The sequence below is a fragment of the Athene noctua genome, chromosome 4 (genome assembly GCF_965140245.1).
Source record: "Athene noctua chromosome 4, bAthNoc1.hap1.1, whole genome shotgun sequence".
Lineage (NCBI taxonomy): Eukaryota > Metazoa > Chordata > Aves > Strigiformes > Strigidae > Athene > Athene noctua.
In genome coordinates this window covers 54904062-54920412 of record NC_134040.1, presented here as the reverse complement: position 1 = coordinate 54920412, position 16351 = coordinate 54904062, and the positions used below count along the sequence as shown (strand labels likewise).

Here is a 16351-nt window from a genome sequence, read left to right as displayed (position 1 = left end):
CAGAGGGAGCACAGGCCTGGCTCAGGGACTAACAGTATCCATCACTATTTACCTCAGAGCTCCTGAAGCTGGCCTGAGTCAGCTGCAATTTGCCTGTAAAATCCTACAGCAAATCCATCCTATCTCAGATATTTGCAGTAAATATTGAGCTGCAGCCTGAAATACTCTTAGACACTGGAAAATCTGCCCAGATAAGGGAAGTTTCAGGTCCCCCTGTATGTGCTATTTAAGTACGTGCCATTTTGTAGAATGGATTGGCCAGTTCTGTGAGAACTGGAACTAAAATCATTGAATATTCAAACAACCCTTAAGTATTGTACTACCTGATGCAAAACTGCTGCTGCTGTGGATTTTTGCAAACATCAAAATACAAAAATTTTTAAAAGGTCAAGATTTAGAGATGCTGCTAAAATTATGCCATTATCATCCCCAGGTAACTATATGGTCTTTAATGAGGTAGCAAAGCATATGAAGTAGAAATTAGTCCAGAAATTAATAATGTTTCTTAATGATCATTAGCTCAAGAGTACTTAGGGCTGGGATTGTAAAAGGAGTCTAAGGTAGTTAGATGCTAAGTTTAATGTGATATGGGGACTTGAGGGGGGTTCAACCACCAGTTTCTCTTGGGTTTCTCAGAAATCCCAGATGTGCTCTGTACACTCATGGTAATGGTCTGTCTGTTATGAATAGATCCTCTTCTTTGTGCAGTACATACTGTCTCAGTCTGACCCTGGCTCAGACCTGCAGGTAGTGCTTTTGTCTTCCCATTTATTAGAGAAACTGAGCTCTGTCCGTTAGATAATTTATATACTGCAGCTGCTTTTCCATCAAAGTTACCCAGGACGTGCTTGAGCTATTTTGTATCTCCTGCTGTGCTGAGAGCTTCAGGCAATGACTCTGAAGCCATTGTCCTGGCTGCAGGTATTATCCTCATACCATGCCCTCCACTTCCCCTGCTTGAACCCAAACATCCCATTGGCAGTGACAGAGAAAACATCACGACCAGCACCAATGAACTGGGAAACTGCCCCTACATGGCATGGAAAGAGCTGCAGGAAGGGATCAGTATGGAAAAGGCTGTATGGCCTTTCCTCAGCTCTGCTCTGCAGCTTGTCGTAAGTGAGATAATGTGAGATTATGCCAAAAGGCAACATGATATGAGATAGGTTGTGTTGTGCAGTATTACAGAAAGGGCATGTCGTAAACATTACAGAGAGGAATCAGCTGATGCCCTCATATGAAGATTGCTAATCCATGGGCTGTTCGTTTATAAAGATTCTGTTGTACTTTTTCAGACTCCTTCCACTCCGCCCCCTCTGTTTATAGCTTCCTTTTCCCAACCAGTACACATAGTACTATTAACTAATGTCAAAAGCCTTTCCATTCCATGTAGTAGACCTGTTGGGATGGTGTCAGGCAGTATGCCAGCTGCCTCTATCAGCCAGAAAATTCACCTCACATTCCCTCAAATAACTTTGAAGAGTTCCTTTCACCTCTGGTGCATTCATATCTCCCAAAATATACCCTCTGCCTCATAAAATCTAGGAATATAATTCCTGACCTGGTTGTTACTCAGTTCAGCAAGGTGTTACTGGCATGATCATCTGAACAGAGATTTAAAAAAGCAGGTACAATGTGGCTCATGCAGGATGAAATGCCTTGCTGGTTTGCGAGTTAGCTGTCCTGTATTGTTTTCTCATTTGTCTTATCACCTCTCAAATGATGGAGACTCCTACCTTAGCTCTCTTTTCCAGAGATATTTCAGATCTCCATTCTGTTGTTTATGTATTAGGTGTTTCTAGTTTAGGTATTACTGAATCAGGTCCCCAAGGACCAATAATTAAGACCATTATAGAAGCTTGAGTTTATCACCCTATATGGAGCTCATGCCTGGGAGAGGTTTGATTCAAGAACAGGACTTTCTCTATGCCACTGAGAATAAGAGATATATAGACTATATGATGACAGACACTGGAGAGGGAAGAAGGAAGGTAAGAGAACTGGACACTGTGCAAGATTTGAAATAGAGTGTACAGATGTGGGAAAAAAAGGCAATCTCCTGTTTTCATTCTTCAGGGAGTTAATGATGAACTCAAAAGATAAATTCTGTTGAACTATGCACGTTGTAATAGAGATGTAATGCTCCTCCAGGAAAAGATTTTTGTGTTTACTGTGGACCACCATACTTGGATGCACCAAATGCATCAAAATAATCTAGGCAGGCCCACAAGATGGTAAAGAAAAAGTAATTACCTTCTAAATATTGGATGTTTTTTACATTTCTACGGAAGAAAAATGCTCTGTGTTTTAAATGATCACTTTTTTTGTTTTTTACAAAATGATATTTCTTTTTTCCAGAAACTGCAAGCTACAATGTTGTTGTTTTCATGGTTTTGTTTAAAATTTGATTATTATTTTTTGCAGGATATGTCAGCAGACACTAGTATCTTAGTACTTTTGTAGGTTTTTTTGAGTATCTGTAAAAATGATAGGTTGAACTGATCTGTAACACAAATAATAATTCCCCAAGCCCAGCAATTAGTCATCTATAGGATGAGTATGAAGTTACTAGGTAGGCTTAATTACATATATTTATTGAGAATCAATAGTAGAAGAATGGTGATTGCCTTTGATTGCCAATGGTTAGAACTGATTGTAATTTTGTGTTAATTTAAGACACTTTCCCTTCCACCTGCTTGAGCTCGTGGGATTTCTAGCAGAGTTTCTCTGCTTGCCTTTCTGGAACTCACTTTTCATTTCTGATTAATTTAAAATCAGTGGGCCAGAGAAGGAAAGCAGAGGTTGGCAGCATGGGAGATGCAACTGAGGGAAACAGACTGAAACTCACCTAAAATGTAAAAAACCCCCTCAAAACACTACAGCAATTTGAACCTCATTCTCTAAAACAGAGGGCTACTGATCTTAACTATGTTCCAGCAGTGTGACAGTTATGACAAAGGCAAATACAGTCCTGCCTGCCAGTCAATACCTACTTTGATTGCAAATCTCACAGCTGACCATGGACAGCCTGCATCCTCATGGGTAATTAATACTTTGTGTTGGGTGTGACTGACACACAGATAAGATGGGACCTTGTCCCCAGCCTGCAAAGCACCCTGAGGCCGCTGATGCTACTCACCTCCACAAACCCCAGCTCAAGAGCTGCTGTTGGTGCTTTCAGCTGCTTCTCTGAATTGCTCTGATGGGAGGCTCTGCATCTCACCTCCTACATCAAAACCACTTCCTCACTCAGTCACAGGGCTTCAGTTATCACATGGATGGTAGCTTTGGCTGTTAAATAGAGACTGGAATTTTTCACTAAATTCTGAAGCTTTCCTTCTCCTTTCAGCATCTGAAATCAGCCAGGGGGTAAGGGGAGCACACTTGGTGCAGTAATAAGTAACCACAACTTGGTGCTAAGTCCTGCTAGACTTTTATTGGCAGCTTTGTAATATGCTCATGCCAAAGAGATGATAAAAGCTGGCAGTAATGAGTGTATTTTGCGGTGCAATTCATGGATGAGAGGAAAAGCTCTACTGAAGAAAGCAGCTCATTTCAAGCTCTTACACTAACCTGCCCAGACAGTATTATCTGCGCCTCTGTCTCCTAGACCACCATTGTCTATATTTAGTGTATTAGGCTTTAACAGTGGAGACCATCTCTTACAGAGTTTCTAGAGTACCTAACACAGTGGGCTCACAGTTAGGAATAGACCCATACAACTGCTATCAGGACAAAACTCTAATAAGCCCTTGGCTGTGGCGTGTTCCACAACAATGTGGGCTCTTAGACACTCCTTGATTAAATGTTCCCATACACACACAGAGACACTCTTGGGATCATGCAGAGTCTAAATGGAGCACAGAAATCGTGGTGCCACGTGGAACAAAAGATAATTTGACATTTCCCTGGTAGAGAACAGTTAAGTCTGTTACTTTTGGAGACAGTCCTGCTATGAAAGGCTGAAGTTTCAAAAAGTTTCCCCCTGTAACAGAGGAAAAGAAATGGTATTGGGGCCCCAAATGAAGGAAACCTAATTGCAGAATATTCCTGCAGGAAAACTTTTCTGTTTCAAAGCTCTTCTGAAGGGTGATTAGAAGAACAGCCTGCTGGGGGTCAGACTGCCTGACAAATATTACTTTTGAGAGAGGTAGTCTAAATTCATTGTTGCTTCCTTAAGTCACAGGTATATCCATTACAATCCTACAGCAGTGCAGGTAGCCACCTTAAAAGCCAACCTGCCCATTAGTTGTGAATCTTTATCCCTTAAGCAATACTATGCACTTGAGTTATGATTTGCTAGTTGCTGGTCCTTGTAAACATGTAGGACTGCACCATTTCTGTTTTATTCTGAGATTCATTCCAGTGGAGACAGATGATCAAATCCAGACCTCACATCACTCTAATCACATTTTACTTCCTCCAGCTGTTTGTAGCTTAAGAGTGTGCCCTTACAAAAGGCGATGCAGACTGTACCAAACCAAAGCCAGAATGTAAAACAGAGGGTGGCTCATAGTGCTATAACTCTGCCTTCTCTCCTTGGCCCCATATGTCCTCTCTGTGGCTAGTAGGGGTGACAGTGAGGAGACGAAATTATTTCTTTCTGCTTTACAGGGTAACTTACTGGTCCAGTTCGCCCACCACAGGCTACTTCTGCTGCTGCCTGCATGGGGAGGAGTTCCACTCAATTACTGAACAAAGGCTCAAAGCACCATACACCAGGCAGGCAGGCAGGTCCCTGCTCTTCCACCCACCACTAAATTTCAAGCAATGATCCCTCCCTTCCAGATGATTCAAAGCTTCCAGGATTCAAAGCTATGTTTGTTTCTGTCATGCCTGGTTGGTTTTTGACTGATGTATCACTTAATTGCAAAAAACACTGGCAGAAAGCAAGCTGCCTTCAGCTTTTGGGCCTTGATTTTCAGTGTTATTTAGATTCCAAATAGGCATCTGGTGGCACAGCCAAAAGTATAAAGAGGAGATAACTGTGATTTTGACCACCTTCCATGAAGCATTCCTGACTGGGTTAATGTTCTGCACAGAAACCTCTCATTTCTTAGATGGATTTTACTCCTTTGCTAAAGAGACAGCAGAAAAAAACCCTATGTGTCATTTAACTCCTTAAAATGAAACCAAAATGACATTTGAAGGTTGAATAGGTTTTGTAGATAGGGCTATTCTTTTTCTCATGCCTTTATTGGTACAATTTCCTGTTCTGATACAGCTATTTTCTTTTTCATTTCTAGTTTTTTCTAACAGAATACACTGGGCCTCTTCTAATATATCTGCTCTTTTACATTCGTCTCTCAACTATTTATGATCAAGTGGAAAGTATGAAGAACTTCCGTCACCCAGTGGTTCAGTAAGTGACACTTGTGTGAACTATCTTCCTGGAGGACAGGGAGCCAGAGGGATAGAGACTGCATTTCCAGGACTGAGGAGGTTACAGGGGGTATGAGACTGCATGCCTACTCTCAGAGTTAGTGGGAGTTTCAGGCTATCAATAGTGGTTTGGCATTTTATCAGCACTCATAAGCCTGACCAAAAGTGGGAACCAGTTGCAACGGTCACTGTACCTGGTCACAATGGGAGATGTAGTATTTTCCCCAAATCATTTGCACTCTAGACACACACACAGCCTGAACAGAAGGTGAAATAGTAAACACAGCGGGTAGTAACTTGAAGTCATGCTTGACAAGGAAGACAGAGAAGAGAGGACAAGACTTCAGGTGTCCCACTCCCAGTCTCTTTACAGTTCATTCCTATTCATAAGATGAGCATCCAGCACAGAAGATAACTATCCCCACCTTGGTTCTCACCTAGGCACAGCAAGGAAGAATTTCAAGACATCTGCATGTCGTGAGTCAGGGCAAGAACAACTGAGAAACTCAGAGGAAGCACCATAGGAACTCAGAACTGGTAATCTTTGAAATAAATGTCTTCAAACTGTGATTGTTCCCCAGGGCCATACGCAACATGTTTGAGTTATGAAAGACTTTTAAGAAATAAAACAGTGAATTGACAAAAATAAGAGCTCAGCCACTGTTATAGAACAATGAAGAGCAGAGGCTGTACCTAGCTGTACAGAAACAAATCAGAGGAGCTCATATATAGATGTCAACCAGATAGCTTTGTTTCTCTCCATCGCTGGAACAATAATGCTAACAAGGAAAATTAAACAGCTCTGATATAATACAGTAGCAGCTGACCACAGGGAAACGCTACCTGCTTAGTCTGCTAGAACTCAAGAGCATGCCAAAAAACAATGAAGAGAGGACAACAAACCAAGATAGCTTTTTACGACCTTCAATGGCCCCTGCCGTTCTCAAGCCTTTTTGAAGATCGCTGGAAGAAACAAGACAGACCTGATCAGTGGGAGGGATTAAGAACTGTTATAGACAGGAAAGTGGCCAGTAGCTGTACATGATAACTGCCACCAACTGTACCCTTCCACTGCATGGCAGTTAATGCACCAGGCAGGCTGGGAACTTTCACTCTTAAGGAACAAACTTCTCTTCAGTGTGATTGTCCCTGTTCTGGGGGATTAGTGTCTGGCAAAGGGGTGGAATGTGATCAAGGAAAGCCTGTCAGCTACGTAAGTTGGAGCACTGGAAGTGGAAGGGCACACAGGGAACTAAGAGCCTCAAGGAACTGTACAGCTTTCCCACAGCACTTTTTCTACACTATGATTGCAGAACCAAGGAAGCTGGTATACAGCAGAGAAACACAGTGAGTAATTAGAGATTATATCCTACATTAATTTACAGATGGAGGAATAGAGACTTGGAGAGACATTAAGGGGGTTAGTGCACCTGGGAACGAGAACACAGGATAGTTGAATTCAAGTCCAGAGCTGGAAGATGCTTGCCTTCCTTCTCTTTCTCATACACCTAAAAGGAGAAAATTTCTGGTAGCATGGAAGAGACAGCAATACCTTTATCTTCTTTTAAATGGAAAAGGGGTGCGCAGAATTCTTCCAGTGACCACTCCTTAACACGTTCATCTGAGGTCCCCATCCTAAGCCAAATTAATTTTAAAATTCCCAGAATGCTGGAAGTTTGCTCCAGACTTTGGACAAGTCATTAATTGTTTGAAATTTTCCTAGCTCAACTTTCTCTGGTTTAATTACTTTGAAATTGTTTAATCTTTGACTCTGGCTACCATACAAGATGCATAATAAAAGTATTTGAGATTTCACATGCTGAAAACCACTTTTCATTTATGTTTTATAATTGGTTTGCAGTGAGACAGGCTCTGGTAGTACGGTAAATGTAAGCAAGATAAAATGCCACCAGGAATCACTCTTGACATTTGTTTTTGAAACTCAATCTCTATGAGCTGCAACTCATTCTCGGAAGCAAATCAGCAACTCCTGTTATTGTTTCATAATCTTCCTCAAAAGAGAATCAGTATAATAATTTCTACAACAATTACCTCATTTCTTTGTAGCGGGCAACAAAAAAGCCATCAGAATGGATTAACTTTGCAACAAAATCTCATTTCGCGTCCACAAGGAAATGAAATACGAACTACCTCCATGCAGCTACTTGAGTTGGCAAAGGACAAGGAAACCATTCAGGAGATATTCCAAATGTTTTTAAATGTCAAACACATCCTACAGGAGCATTAAGGTGGCCTTGAAACGTGGGAGACGTCTTTTGGAAAAGCACAGCAGACGCTTGCTTGTATACACAGCTGTCCTGCTTTAATGTCTTGGCAGGGCTATGTATCACATTCAGAGCGTGAGGAGCTCTTTTTAATTCAAGGCTAGTAAAAATAAGTTGCTTCCCTGCAAGATGAAAGCATCTTCGTATAACACTGAAAATGATTCCATTAATCTCTGGTTCCAGATGCTTCAATTAAGACAATATCTTAAATCCCACGATTTCAGTGTGACTCTGCAGTTTTGGAATATTAGTCCTTATTCCTTTTTGTGACATTAAAATGTGAAGTAATAAAAAGCAATCTTTCACTTACCTTAATTTCCCTTTTTTTTTCCTTCCAGCTTGGCCTGCTTCTGCCATTGCTTACACTACATCAGACATCTTCTGGAGACGTTATTTGTTCACAAGTTTTCAGGAGGGCACACTCCTCTGAAAAATATGATAAAGGTGACAATATGTTTATCATTTTATGTAAGAGAGAATATCCTCATATCAAAGCAGTCCTTGGAAGAAGATAGGAAAATATTTTTTTAATTATTTTTAGCTATATTTAGCTCCAGGAATTATGATTAGTCAAAACACAAACATAGAAAGAATTTCAGGGCCATGTCCCCAAGGGCATGAACTGAAACCAATGTCCATTTTAGCTCCTGCATGTCAATGTCCACTTTAACTCATCCACCCAAAGGGCTGATTGTCATGTCCAGGATATTTTTCAAACTGAATCCTATTTTATTATGAGATATGCTGCAGCAACATCTAGCAATGCTGACAGAAATCACACTCCACATCCTCAGTGCAATATAAATATAAAGCAACAAAAAGACCTTGCATTAAGAAGTTAAAATCAAATTACAAGTAGAAAAAACCCCCATTCTCCTATTGGTGGAGGCCTCAGGAAGTAAGATACTGAGCTGGCCTGAAGTATTCTGTCTCCAAAATCCTCCTGAATTTCAAATGTGTGTCATTACTCATAGGCTCTCCTTTGTTTTACTTCATGTACTCAAGTCTCTGTTATTTTGTTATCACCCCATACACCATCCCATTTGATGTGATGTAAAGACCCTCCCTTTAAAAGTTTTGCAATACATTTAAGGTTTTAGTGAAGGAGATAAAGGTATGACCATGATAGTGAGCTCTACTCAATTCCAGAGAGAAAGGAGGTAATGAGATGCACAGCCAGAGATGTTGCTTTACAATACACAGTGTTTAAAAAAAAAAAAAAAAAAAAAAAAAGCTTTGGAACCAGAATGCCACTTCCAAAGTGATTCATGCATGTGGGAGTTAAAGAGGCACAGTTACTGTTGTCCCCTTATGTTTGGGTACATGTACCACAGTGGAATTGCTCAAAAAGATTAAAAAGAGAAAGCCTGATTTGCAGCCCTACTTATGGGATGGAGCTGTAGCCAGTCCCAGCACACTGCTCTTCCCAAGAAGATACTGAGCATGAGACCCTTAACCTAGACACGTAGAAAGGCTTCATCCAGTCTCCAGGGTGTTTTGGTTGTTTGGCTGGTGGGTTTTGTTTTTCCCTTGCACAAAGGATGGGAGCAGTAACCCCTGCACATGGCAAGAACATGATCACATTATCTCTGCTTGGGTTTTCCCAAGCCCATGGCTTCAGTCATCAAGCAAATGCAGCTGGGGTGCCTCTCTTAAACATGAGGATGAAGTGGGGCTGAAGCCATGGGCACAGATGCAGTGTGTAGTTCAAATATCTTTATAGGAATGGTGTGCCTTCTTTTTTTTTTTTTTTTTTTTCAGTGTTAAACCAGTTTTACTCTATTTTCTTGGCTGGTTTAGCATTCTGTTTGGCTAGCTCTATCTTGCTTGGAAATGCTGAGTTCAAGGTATAGTAACAGCTCAGCTGTGTTAACCAACCCTAGACTTTTAATAGTACAACTCAGAGAAATGTGTCCTTCAGCAGTAGAATCAAATAAGGAGAAAACAAATGTTAGTTCCTACAACAGTCATAAAATACGTTCAACACAATCCAAAAAATCTAGAGTGTGTGTCCTTTTTTTTTACTGGCTTCATAGCATCTTAAAAAGATCTATATTCTGTGATTCAAGAAGCCACTGTAAAGTCTTTCAGTGGTCATGTGGGTTTTCGACTTACCAGAATTTATATTTATAAAGTTATGGTTTGTACTTGCTTATTGCCCTTTCTAACAAAAAAAAGTATCTTTTGTCTGTTCCAGGGCTGTGCCTTTTACTGGGGATTCACTTCCTGGATTGCATACTACATCAACCATCCATGGTATACGCCACCATGTATGTATAAGTAGAGCACAAAACAGACCTAGGTTTTAAAAAGTTTTTGGTATGCAACCTTAAATCCTCCAAAATCAATAGATGGCCCCCACATGAGATCATATGACTAATCTAGTCAGAGATTAAACTTTACTCCCTGTCAGAAGGAAGACTTGTGCAGGAGGCACTCCTGCTGTGCCACTGAATGTTCCTTCCTATTCAGCAATGGCCAATTGCTGTCCAGTTTTATGAACTGGAAATATTGGCCAAGTGGAGAAAACACAAAGATCTATATATTTTTCTCACCTTCACAATATTTGTGTTAAAAAGGCAGGAGAGACCTAGAGCTGGCTGCATTTTCTTGGAGGAGATACTTATTTGTAAAGATACATCCTTTTCATAAAAGTTAAGATTATATTTTTTTGTGGAAAGCCGGTAGAAGTCATAGTGATAATAATGAAGAAAATGCTATGGTTTTTTGCTTCCGGATTTCATTCATCATTTTGTTTCCTCTCATTATATTTTATTGTTGCACTGCTGTTTCATCATAATTGTTTTCTTCTTGTTTACTCTGAACTTTTGCTTCGTTTGAGCATAATTGGCATAAGTTTTGTTTCCTGCTATTTTACTTTCCTTCCTATGCCTTAGTCTTTCTTTTCCTCTGCATCTTATCTATGAGCTTTGGGAATAAAGGTTTGCTTTGCCATTTTTATTTACAGTCAGTTAAATTACTAATTTTTTTCAATCAAATATTTATCCTACATGGCACTTGCTTTCCTTTCAAAATAACACAGAAGTTCTGTTTCAAAATGGTGTGGCTCATTGGAAGACAGTTAACTTTGGTGTGGCTTTAACAGTAATGCTGCAAATAATGTTGACAACTCCCTAGACACAGTTTTCAGCAGTCTGGGCTATCAAATCAGTAGGTGCAGCTTCTTTACAGAGGAAACCATTTGTTCAAGACACAGCTTTCCAACAGAGAAAGCATTCAGAAGTACTTCTGTTTACTTGCCACTGCCTTAAAATGACAGTTATAGGTACATGGGTCTAATGCTGGAGATCACCAACGCTGTAGCATAGTTAGCTGGATCAGTAAAGCACTGATGGTGTATTTTGGATGCAGGAACACGTGACCTCCACATCCATATCCAGAGATGGCTGGTTTGGAGACAGTTAGGGAAAAGCAAGCAGGTAGTTGCAGAGGCAGAATGCACAGGAGTGGTAAATTAAACAAGGCTGATAAAAGGCACATGAAGAACATCTGCTTAGCAGCTACATACTCACATGTTGACATGTGTGGCTGTTCTGAGGAGGAGTTTTAGCACATGCACTTGGCACCACAGAGGAGTTCTGTGTCAGCCAGAGAAAAAGGGTTCTCAAAAGAAAAGGCTCGATGAGACTTGGTCAGGGAAGTGAGGTACCTACATGTGGTTTGTGTCCCTCACTCATGACCAACTGAGAACTGTAAACCTTTGGAGATGAACTCCAGTGGTCTGTGGACAACAGGAAAAAGGAGAGACAGGCAAAGGGCAGGTAAAAATTACAAAGGCTAAATATACTTCTTGCATGGTGAGACTGTGACGCAGATAGTAGCTATATAGTAAAGCCTCACTACTGAAAAAAAAAAAAAAAAGTGATGGATAGGTTATGTCTTGGATTCTCTGCTCATCAAGATAGAAGGGCCTATGGATAAGGCTGTCATTCCCAGAGTGGTTCTGCCGCTGACTTTCACTTCATCCCTCCCTTTGCCTTTCCAGGGAATTTAACACCACCAGTTACTTTGACAAGCACTTGCATATATGAAGCTGGCAGACACTAGAAAAAGCTAGGTGAAAACTGCCTTGAGATCAGTGGTGAAGAGACTGGCATTTCTAGAGTGGTTACTATTTACATTGTCTTCATATTGTGCGTGACAATACCCATTCTTTCTGCAGAGCCTCTCAGGAAATAAGTATTTCTGCTCCTCGGCACTAGATTAATTTCACCCATAGCAAATCATGTGCATACTGTAAAATGCAATTTATAATTTCATTCTATTTTCTAGCATTTGGCCACAGACAAGTTTCTTTTGCTGCCCTTGCTTTTCTGGTACGTACAAAAATAAAGTTTTATTAATGTTTGTATAATAGGAGTAACTCACGATTTAGCCCAATGCAGTAATGCTCCTATACATTTGTGTATATATATATGTATATATACGTCCACTCCCACAGCCCTGTGTCCTTTGACTGGATGTAGTGATAAGCTATTATGGTTTCTAGGCCAGGAATTCTCCTAGTACTATTTATCTATGCAGAGCTTAATATGAAATACTGTTTCTGAGAGCCACGAGAACATAATCAGCATTATTACTACTCATAATTGTGTAAAACAACTAACATTTAGACAGACTGTAACTTGCCATTGTTAAAACACTGAAGAATTACATCCTAAGCAGACTTTGCAATAGTACTGTATACCCTGAATAACTTAAGCTCAGTAGCTATTAAAAACAATAAAAACAATCCCTGCTAAAGTGGGTTAAGCCAGGGGAAAGTGCAGGTGGTGAAGGGCAGCTGAGACTACTGAACCTGATGTTTGAATGAACATAACCATATAGTGAGGCAAAGACTCAGGAAAAAATTCTCACACGGGAATGTATATTCCATCTTCTGTGGGCACTGAGTATTACCCAAGCAAGCATGGGTCAGTAGCCAAAACAGTCAACCTCTTTGAAAATCAGATACAGATCAGTTTCCAGAAATGTAACAGGAAGATGGGACAGTAACGTGACTAGGCTTCTTCAGGCAAACACTATTCAGAAAAGGCAAACACTATTCAAACTATGCCTTAGCAATATTTAAATGCTTTTGTAAAATGGGATCCTTAAAGATCATGGGTTTGGCAGCATTTGTCTCTGGGGTTGGCCATGCTGTTCTCAGCTTTTCCTGCTCTAATTAAGGCATAGCAAAGGCAAGCAAAGTACTTGTATGAAGAAGTTCACACACTCAATGAGGCTCTGCAGCTGAAAGCAATAATCCTGTCCTACAAAGATAGGAGGCTGTGGCAGCAGTAGGCAGTGGTGCACACAGAGCCTTACCGTCTGCGCCCTTCCCAAGCTCAGGGGTTACTTGAAACCAAGCAAACTGCTTGCCTGAATATTCAGCACTCCTCGTCAAAATATCTGCATAGAAAAAGCCTCCTTTTCTAATGAAACATCCTTCCTTGCCTCAGTGTAACATGCCCTGATATAATATATGCAGAGATGCGTCCTGTTGGGGGTGTTTCCTATAAAATATGGCCATCCCCTTCAGATCTGCATCAGCACCTGGTCTGTGGTCTGAATTCTTGCAGCTCTTTTAAGAACTTCCTACCCATGGAAACTCAAAACCTTTCCCTTTCAGACCTTGCTCTAGGCAGGTCCCCAGACAATGAATTTAAAATAGCAACATATAAAATAAAATCGTTTGAAGCTGTTTTCACAGGTTTCTAAAACATATGAATAAAATATTTGGAAGATTTCTTTTTTCCCCCCTCTTTTAAGGCTTGTCTTTATTACATATCCCGATTTAAGTGTATACATCTGCAGCTGCTGTAAACAACAGTACTGAGTAATTTGAAGAGTGTCGGTAGGCCCTTCTGAAAGATTCTCATATTTAGAGAAATTGCTCTAAGCTTTGCAGAGACATTTTTCTGATAGGGTACACGTAGAATATAAACAGGGGGAACAGTATGTAGACTTCAATATTTTATCATCATAAATATGGTAAGCCTTTTTTCAGCTGTTTCCCACTACCCCATATTTTATATCTAATCTACCCCATATTTTATATCTAAGACACTGACTAAGGACTAGCTTACATTTATCAGTAGGTCTCAAAAGAGCATTAGAAGCCACATTTCTAAAGTTGGACATAAGAACTAATTACAGCGGAATGCAGCTGCAGAGTCAAAGGTAAGCCAATAAAAATTTCAGTGAGTGTATTGAGAGCAGCCCTGCAGAGAAGGACTTGGGGGTATTAGTGGATGGAAAACTGACTATGAGCCAGCAATGGGCACTCACAGCCCAGAAAGCCAACAGTATCCTGGCCTGAGTCAAGAGACGTGTGGGCAGCATGTCAAGGGAGGGGATTCTCCCCCTCTGCTCTGCTCTTGTGAGACCCCACCTGGAATACTGTGTCCAGCTCTGAGGCCCCAAACATAAGAAGGACATGGACCTGCTCAAGCGTGTCCAGAGGAGGACCACAAAGATGACCAAGGGGCTGGAGCACCTCCCCTGTGAGGACAGGCTGAGAGAGTTGGGGTTGTTCAGCCCAGAGAAGAGAAGGCTCCGGGGAGACCTTATAGCGGCCTTCCAGTACTGAAAGGGGGCTACAGGAAAGCTGGGGAGGGACTCTGCCTCAGAGAGTGTAGGGAAAGGATGAAGGATAACAGTTTTAAACTGAAGGAGGGTAGATTTAGATTAGATAAAAGGAATAAATCCTTTACTATGAGGGTGGTGAGGCACTGGCACAGGTTGCCCAGAGAAGCTGTGGCTGCCCCCTCCCTGGCAGTGTTCAAGGCCAGGTTGGACGGGGCTTTGAGCAACCTGGGCTAGTGCAAGGTGTCCCTGCCCATGGCAGGGGGGTGGAACTAGATGGTCTTTAAGGTCCCTTCCAACACAAACCATTCTATGATTCTGTGAAAAATCCCTACAGAAATGCCCTTTGATTCTTTTACTTGGAACTGATTAGAGAATTAGTAGGTGTTAGCTATAGTGTGTGAACATCTCTTGCTCCACAATAGTATGGGCATTGCACATTTCAGTATGTATAGTGTTTCACAAAACCACTTTCAACTTTAAAACTTTAAAATAATAGTAATCAGAAAAATCATGTTCCTAGCTCATAATTGGAAGTACGTAAATTAAAATTACTTCTATTGCTATGGCTAGAATTATAGCTTCTGGTATGGTATTCTATAATAGAATTTCCTTTTCTGGCTATTTAGTGTTTTACATCTGTTGTTTATGATAAATGACAGCCAGTTAGTTGTAATTAAAAAACATAAAAGGACTGCAGGATTTGACCCATGACTATATGCAGAGTAACAGCTTTGCTAATAGAACTGATTTAAACTTTCCTAACAAAACCCACAGAATTCTCTCTGCCAAAAAGGGGAAAATTCTTCAGCAATGCTATCTACAATGTTCTTTCAGATAATTGCACATTTCAGTATAAAATGAAGTTACATATTCCTTTCAATTATTTTTAACTGAAGTTTATTATGGATGACTTTCACAATTGGCTTTAAAAAAATACAATCATACTTTTTTTTTTCAGTATTAATTTTGCGACTTTAGACTTTCAATGTCTCTAGGTTCTAGCACTCTCTATTTTAATTTCTTAATTTTTTCCAGCCTTGCAATATTTAGAATGACAAATGATATAAGAACTTTTTTTAACACTGCATTTTTTTCAATTTGAGAGGAGAAATCAGTCTTCAAATCAGGAAATGAATAAAAAATTCAATGCAGTCCAAGATTGAAATGTGTACAACATTTTGTTTTTTCTCTGAAAGAAGGGGAAAAGATGAAAAACATAAAATTAGATTGTTGTACTGACAGGCTTTCTTTTTCAGGAATTGAAAGTGGTTTTCCTACCAGTTCCCACTTTAAATATGGGTAGTAACTGATTTTGATTCTACAGTAGTTATAACTGATGAAGTACTGAAAGCCGCCAGCAAATCTGAAATCACTTTCTATTACACGCTGTATAACCAAGTGGGGGGACATGGTACCTCTTCCAAAGATTTTAAAAAACATCTAAATACTAAAGGCCAAGTTTGAGAGGTTGTTTAGGGCTGGAAATGACGTAACCGGAGAGTAGCAGAACGAGGAATAGTACTGGCTTCCTTCATTTATCAATTCCAGACTACTATCCATTCGACCATTCCGCACTTGAGAGAACCGCTGCCTTTTTATTTACCTTATTTTTCCTTCCTCTATGACTTACCTTAGAGAACTGGTTACTGTGCTCTGTAACTGGCATAACAAAGGTGTTGCACTGAACACCTTTCAACATGTGTGTAGGAAGAGGGTAGGCGCATTAACTCATGACATCCTTACAAAACCAGTGGTCAAGTTTTCACCTGCTTCTTTGCAGCCTTGATTAAATCCAAATCCTGACAAAGACGTTCAGTTCAGAAAAGTATCTTGCTAAATTCCTTAGATCCCAGGGACCCTCTCTGATCTCCCCAGACCAAAGCATGTTGCATATGCTGAGCATGAGAACTGCACTGAATGCTTGCCATCACTGAGCAATACAGAGCTGAAACATTGGCTTTCACCTCAAGCTGTGCCCATAGTGTTCGCTAGACACTTGAGCGTTTAACAAAGATCACAAAATGTATTTCCCATGCGACAGTCATTTCAGAGTACATATTTTCTGGATACAGAGACTAAGTTGTAATGGGGGG

General features: G+C 40.4%; 1 protein-coding gene across 5 annotated transcripts in view; it reads left to right on the top strand.

Annotated features, from left to right (window-relative positions):
• The window catches only part of TECRL (trans-2,3-enoyl-CoA reductase like), a 74961-nt gene that overhangs the window by 44565 nt on the left and 14045 nt on the right, over positions 1-16351 (top strand). For all 5 annotated transcript variants that reach the window (XR_012633588.1, XM_074905388.1, XM_074905385.1 and 2 more), the window contains exons 5-8: positions 5247-5362; positions 8006-8111; positions 9865-9937; positions 11961-12004. Coding sequence is in view for 4 of the 5 variants with exons in the window: in XM_074905388.1 (XP_074761489.1) it covers positions 5247-5362; positions 8006-8111; positions 9865-9937; positions 11961-12004 (339 nt within the window). In the remaining variant the exon portion in view is untranslated. The remainder of the gene's footprint in view (positions 1-5246; positions 5363-8005; positions 8112-9864; positions 9938-11960; positions 12005-16351) is intronic.